The sequence below is a fragment of the Symphalangus syndactylus genome, chromosome 17 (genome assembly GCF_028878055.3).
Source record: "Symphalangus syndactylus isolate Jambi chromosome 17, NHGRI_mSymSyn1-v2.1_pri, whole genome shotgun sequence".
Lineage (NCBI taxonomy): Eukaryota > Metazoa > Chordata > Mammalia > Primates > Hylobatidae > Symphalangus > Symphalangus syndactylus.
In genome coordinates this window covers 90,559,579-90,566,997 of record NC_072439.2, presented here as the reverse complement: position 1 = coordinate 90,566,997, position 7,419 = coordinate 90,559,579, and the positions used below count along the sequence as shown (strand labels likewise).

Below are 7,419 nucleotides of genomic sequence, written 5' to 3'. Positions count from 1 at the left end.
ATTCATTAAAATGAAACAGAAAGGCTCTATTATCTCATTTCACTTTACGAATACATACAACCTAAAAAATATGCCCCTATAAAGGAAGATTTTATGGATGCCACATATATTTCCTGGTAGCCTTCCCCTTATGAATATAATCATAATTCCCTAAAATCATAATGCATTGATTTAATTTACAAAAAATCCAAGTACAGCAACACTAATAGGTAGGATGGAAAGAAGGAAAGAAAGGGAGAGAGGAAAGTAGGAAAGAAAATAAGAAGAGGAGGAAGGAAGAGGGAGAAAGGAAGGGAGGAAGAAAGCAAGAGAGGAAGAATCCTTACCAAGTCATAGTAGCTACAGTCAGGTAACTTTTTAAGGTTTGAAATAAGGCTATGCTAACCAAACAACAGCCTCATGAGAAAAGTTTCATTCTTGTTATCTGTCAAGTGAATAACTTGGCCTGAAATATTCATGGTTGCACCATATTAACGCCTCGCTGAGAACAAGTTTTGAACTTGTCTGGACCACTATTAAGCAAATACAATGAAGACAATTAAAAAATATGCTGAATGGGTGGTAAAGAATCAAGTTGAAGTCTCTGTCTTCATTATCTGAATAAAACTACTGTAAAATCAAATAAAAAACACTAACATCCATTATATCTCCTTCTGGCATAAAAATGTTTTACTCATTTAAAGACCTATGAGATACTTCCAAGACAAGGAAAAATAAATACTACTAGAATATATTAAGATGAAAAGTTGACTTCTCTCTCTCTCTCTTCTTTCTTTTCTTTTCTTTTTTTTTTTTAATTTTTTTTACTTTTCGGTGAGTATATTTTTGAGATTTGGTGGTTATCACTTACATCACTGACTCTTCATTGGAATATTCATAGTAGTGTAAATAAACTCTTTGAAAATATGGCACAAGTATATGTTGTTCTCTGATTGTCTCCCAAGAGAGTGCACCAAACGAGCGATCCCAACAAATGGACTTGAGGCACATTTTGCAGAGGTATCTTTTACAGTTTGCTGGTTTCCCACAGATGGTTAAAGCAGGGGTATGGAACATGCTGTCATATTTCATTCATAACACACATGTACTATAGCTCTAGGCAACAGATGGACAATCACTTGTTTGAACTACAAATGTGAAATACTAAGGTAGAATAGCAATATTTCTAGAAATGTATATGAAAAAATAAAGCCTTTCCAAGCCAAGAGGAATGGTGAGAGGCTTTGAGGTTACATCAGTGTTTCCCTGATCTCCCTAGCAGCTGCCATAATTTCCCCAACACCCTTCAAAACTTGATAATGGAAGGATCAGGGGGCAGCCGACACAGATTTGACAAGAGAAGCCCAAACCATATCAAATAGAAATAACACTGTTATTCCTGGCTGGTTCACATTAATAGGATTTTTACTAACTATAAAAATGGTTGGAAGTCGTGTTTTCAGAGTCCTGTCTATATTCCACTAACTCTCTACTATAGCCCTACGGAAAAAGCCCTCTCTTTCTTCCTCTGTACCCAAATATAAAATACTTGTTTAAACGTAGAGTTTCATATCCTTTAAACCTCACCATAAACATCTCTGCAGAATCTTTCATAGGGAACAATTATAGTGTTGATAGGTCCACTCCCTTAATCAGCACATACCCAAAAAAGTAATTTCGATCAGAGAAGTTGCTCCTACAGAAATAACAATGTGTTAATGACAAGAAAAAGAACCCACATCTTTGAGCTGCAGAGATGCCAGCATCTAACAACCTGATGCCTTATGCTGGGACACATGATTTATTTTTGAGTCAATTATTTATTTATTTATTTATTTATTTAAACAAGCACATGCCACCATGTCTGGCTAATTTGGTTTTTATTTTATTTTTTGTAGAGACAAGGTCTCACTATGTTGCCCAGGCTGGTGTCAAACTCCTGGCCTCAGGCAATCCTCCTGTCTCAGCCACCCAAATTGCTGGGATTACAGGTGTGAGTCACCACACCTGGCCTTATTTTTGAGTTTTAAAGGCAAATTTCTTTGCCAGTGAGACTCCATGTTGAGTCAGTATGGTCTGGGGGATTGAAAAATTTAAGAAATCCTATTTTGATATGTTCTGCAGAGCCCATGATATAGTGGATTTTTTTCCTTTTCCATGTCTGTCTTGTTACACAGAATTACCAAATATTTATATTCTTGATACTTTTCAAAATCAGTATATTTTTACAAACTTTCTGTTATAGACTCTGGTTTTTCTACTATTTATATATTTAAACCACAACAATTATGATATTATATGAGCAGACAGTATGATTATAATCATTAAAGTAATACAATCTTTTTCTCTCTGTTGCAGGCAAAATTTCATGCAACTAAACAAGAGTGACTTGGCATTGTTTAAATCAAATGATTAATAGAAAATACAGTAATGTAAATCATATATTTAAGAAACCCTAGAATAAAATATGGTAGGATCCTTACCTTATTATACCTTGTGAAAGAAAAAAAAAAACCCTCTAAATCTAAATATTTCTACATATGTATGAGTGCACATTCATTATTATAAAAGTATAAGTCTATCTTAAAAAGAGATTTACTTTAAAAACCTTTGGTAAAGATACTCTGAGGTTATGTTATAAGAATGCATAATAAAGATTGTAAGCAAGCAGTATTCTGCTGACGATGCCACAGGGATGGGTCTGTGACAGCGTTTTCTTACAGCCTTTCCTCTTGACATGTAAACATTCAGTTACACAAGGATTTAAATGTAATAAGCAAGTAGATTGTTACTGCATTTTATAGTATAAATATTCAATAAATTCTTCTTCTTTTGGCAAAATTAATAATAATATGACCACTTTAAGAGATACAATCTATCCCTTAATAGATTGGACTCTTTGCTTTGTCCTAAAGACAATTTCCCCCAACGTATTACATTAAAAAGTTACTAAGTCAAAATTCAAGCCGATTGCATTATCAGCCCTATTGTCAAATAGTCAGTGCTACTTGAGGTCATCAGCATGGTCTGGCCTTCAGTTTGGAAGACAGGAATTCAGAGACACAGTTGACATTGCCTCCCAAAACTCACATGTTGCCCCTAAATGAATCTCATCACATTTCACATTATGAGAAATATATGATCAAAGATAAGAGAAGTAGGGTAAGAAAAAGACAGTGGTCAAGGGAAGCTCTTAAAAGCTATAATTTTGGTAGTTCTAACACAAAACTGTTTAGTGACAAAAGCAAATGAGCCATACATTAAGGACGAGCTATAGTGACCATCAGCTTAACAATTTCTAGTCACAAAAAAAGAATCACTTTTATGATCATTCCTATTCAAGTAAAATAAATTTAACTGGAATTCCTGAGGAATAGTTTGCAATTCAAAACACGTATCCATGATTTTTTATTTCAGTTCTGATGTTAAAATTAAAAATTAAAAAAAAAAACACTAGAAATCTGAACATCACTTCACAATCATGAAAAAGATATCTGTGGAATAAGGAAAGCGTACATTGGAGGATATAATTATATTTGTTATATTTGGTGTCTTAAATTGGGTATTAGGTATATAGGAATTCATTATATTATTATTTATACCTTTTTGTAGACTTAAAATACTCCATAATTTAAAAGTATATATTTGTGGGAGATCTGAAGAAAGGTTTAAGAAAACTCAATCCAAAATCCTTAGTTTACAAAATGGCAACTTGCCATGACTAAGCTAGGTGTCTCTCTTTAAGTGAAACATGTTCAAACTTAATAAGTATGGCTTGGCAGTTGGCAAGCAAGTGTTTCACTGGCTAATAAAAGTTTGAATAAAGATTCTAGGCAGAGATTCTGCATATTTTTAGCTCATAAAGACAATTTTTTTTTTCAGTGATTGTCTTTGAAAGTGTGGTGTAAATGTCACATTGATGATATGAAAATGTCTCCTGCAATATGTAATTTCAGTTGCAGAAGGATTATGAGAATAATGAAACTGTGGTTTCACAATCTTTTCAAGCTTTCTACTCTTTGAAAGTAAACCAAACAAAACTGCACAATTTTATTTTGTATGCTCTGATTTGCAATTGTCAGGCAAAATGGACCTGGTCCTAAAAAAGAAAAAGAAGAGAATTTGAATTGTTTTTTCACAGCTTTCATCCTCCAGAGAAAAAGGCAATTTTGATAGTTGTGTTGGATATTAGAATAAACATGACAATATTTCTAAGATGAAAAGTGGGCCAGTATTGAAAATGTTATATTCTAGAACAAATCAAGTTTGTCTGTATTACAATGTTCAGGTAGTGTGGAAAACAAAAATCTTAAGGTAATATTGTGGGACAATAATTTTTTTTTAAACATAACCCCAAAATGCCTTTTCTAGCATATCCCACCTGTAATTTCTTCAGAAAAATATTGAAGTTTGGTTGTCTGTCACTACTTATTAGCTATGGGCTGATAACTCTTTACCAATTAGCCTTGATCACTGGTCACTATAGATTCTGAATTCTGATGGTTGCAAATTAAATTTGGGCTTGTTCTAACTTATGTAATTTAGAGCTTAAATTATTTACAGCCTAACAAAAAAAAAATTGTGCATTTCCCTCCCCAAGGACATGAGTAGTATAAAGCAAGAGAAAAATATACTCTTCAATACATGGGAAAAGAATGGCTACTCTTTACAGTCACAGGCAAAACGGAAATGATAGGATGGAGATTTCAAGCCGAAAAGCACCTGTGAGTTGGCAGACTCACCCAGGAAAAACTATGTGACAGCAAATACCACACTAAAAAAAGCCATTCAACCAGATGAAAAGTGAGACAAACAGAGGGATTAAAAGTTACAGGAATGCAGAAGTGAATGGGATGGAGCATAATCTGTGCAAAAATGTGGAAGTCCTTGGGAACAAAGGCCCATCAAGACCCTACATGATTCAATGTGAAATGTGTATTTGGTAACAACTTTTAAAAAAAATCTCATAATTTCTGTGTTTCTAAGGCAAGGTTAATAGCGATGAAGAACAGAGACTATCCTGTAGTTTGATGGCCTTTCCTCTAGTATTTCTTATCTTTTTCTTGTGTTCGTTCTCCTCAGTGCCAGCTGAACAGGTGACTGAATCTAAAGGTCAGTGCTCGCCTTGGCGGTCAACACCCTGATGCGGGCAGAGTTGCAGGTCTTGCAGAGGATGTGCCCATCCAAGGGGTAGCAGCCTTGGTTATCTCCTTCAGACAGGAGACCACCACAATCCTAGAACAGTAAAGACAGATGGAAACGATGTAAGTAAAAATGTTAAGTACATATGTGGAGAACAAATGATTGAGCTTTCTATTCAAGGCCTCCATAATGTGGCCACTTACTATCCTTCCTGCTTTACATTTTGCTAATCCCCTGTATCCTTTCTCCCCCTATATAACATAGTATATCTTGAATGTAACTGAATTAAAGATTGGGGACATAAATATAAATGGACATAAATATAATCCTCCTAAGGTCACTTCATATGAAATACAGGTATAAGAAGAGAAGAGGCCACCTATCTTGGTTCCCATGTAGAAGTTTGCTGCCCCCACTCAAATAACAACAAGAGAAAATAAGAATGTCCCTAACCACCGATGCATTCTTACCCTTTACCATTAGTTTAAGGATCTCTCAAAATGCATGCACAGGTACACAGGTACAGGAATGGAATGTTTTGGCCATTTCTGGGCTAGAGCAAAGGTAGACTGATTTCTGCCAAGCAGTAGGGCCACCAGTGGGTTCTGTGTATTTACTTCAATTGTAGTAAGAAAATAAAATCCTAAAGTTTGTGGGGAGCAGTGGTTTGCTATACTTTCTAAAGGAGACAGCATTGTGGAGAGCAAAGACTGCTAGTCCAGGGGTCAGGCCTCCTGAGCACCACCCATAGTTCTGCCACAGTCTGCCTCAATGCACACAGGCCGACTGCCACTCTGAAAATAACTTCTGCCTTTCTAAATAGCTGTTGAGAGGATCAAAGAAGATAATGGATCAAAAAAAAATGTAAAGAACTGCATAACTGTAAAGGAATATACTACCGTTGACAGCTCCTCTTAGGGTCCATTTTGAAAAGTGTTATGTAACAGTTAAATGCTGGCCTTTGTCTTTGGAGAAAATAGAAGTTTCTTTGGAAAATAAATACATAGTACTTCATCAAGAGGTGTGTGTTTGCTAACTTTAGTATAAACTCACAAAGGCCACAACAGCTATGAACCTCGCCTCTGCTGTCTACCACGGTGGCAAGGTCAATGGAATTCATGTCTTCATTTGACATAGAATGAAATTTAAGTTAACGGGGCATCCAGAACACAACAGCAGCAATGGTTATACTCTGCGGGAAGTTTGGCTTTACCAAAAAGAACATGCAGATATACTGCAGCTCTAGAGGCGTTCAGGAAACTGAGCAATTAGTAGTGCATGCTAACAAATAAATAAATCTCCATGACTCTGAACAAGAAGTTCTAACAAAAGCCTCAGAGTCAAAGTTAAAGATTCAATAACACCATTTCTCACTAATTTAGTATTTCGCAATTGACAATGTCCTTTAATACACGATTTTGTATTTCACTCTCACAGCCATATTTGGAGGAGTTAAGGACCTGAGTCCTTTCTTCTGGTGAGGAAGCAGACTGACAGAGATAAAGTGACTTATTCAACAGCACGTGCTTGGAATACTAGTGTCAAATCTAAAACCCAAGTCCTACGAGTACAGGCACTAAGGCCGTTCTGAGATTTAGTAATTGCTACATCTACGTAAACCTAGCCCGAACGAGCCTTTCAATGCCTGCCACAGACTGGCAGGGCAGGAGTGTCAACCAGACCTCGCATCGGTAGCAGTGAACATGGAAATCTCGATCCAAAGCCACAATACGGACAGTCTCCTCCTGGCCCGGGGCTGGCATAATAGGCTCCTTGCACACAGAACATCGCGGGGCAAATTTCCTGAAAATGAAGAGAGAGTTCTGGTTAGATACCGCGCATCGACACTGAGGTGGGACACAGAGGTAGAAGGAAAAGGTGGAAATGGAGAGTCAGGATACCTGCTTCCTCATCTGTAAGGTGAGGGAGTTAGACTCAGGGACTGTGGAGGTTCTTCCATCAATAGGTGGTAAATATTGTGATATTTGGCGAGGTGAGAGAGTGAGCGTGTGAATTGCTTGGGCATGAAGAGCATCTAGCATCTCTTTCCTGCATGGTGTGTGATATGAAATTCACCTTTAGATAGATTCTGAATGCAAACCCTGTGCTTGGGATAGGCTCACTGGAGGAGAGAACAAAGTCCTGTCCAGCCCCTATTTGTTTCTGACTTTTGTTTCTAGACTTTTGTATGCACTCCTTAGGTCCTAGAAAAATATTCTGAGGTTGGTATCTTTGCCTTGTTTCCACCTTTTAGAGCTTCTTTCTTGGAAATTTGTCTTGACTTCTAGGAACTGACAT

General features: G+C 36.6%; 1 protein-coding gene across 7 annotated transcripts in view; it reads right to left on the bottom strand.

Moving 5' to 3' along the window:
• Nucleotides 1–766: 766 nt before the first annotated feature.
• The window catches only part of LPP (LIM domain containing preferred translocation partner in lipoma), a 721,973-nt gene continuing 715,320 nt past the window's right edge, over nucleotides 767–7,419 (bottom strand). For all 7 annotated transcript variants that reach the window (XM_063620511.1, XM_063620512.1, XM_063620510.1 and 4 more), the window contains 2 exons: nucleotides 6,804–6,924; nucleotides 767–5,214 (listed from right to left, as the gene is read on the bottom strand). In XM_063620511.1, coding sequence (XP_063476581.1) covers nucleotides 5,086–5,214; nucleotides 6,804–6,924 — 250 coding nt within the window. In that variant the 3' untranslated portion in view covers nucleotides 767–5,085. The remainder of the gene's footprint in view (nucleotides 5,215–6,803; nucleotides 6,925–7,419) is intronic.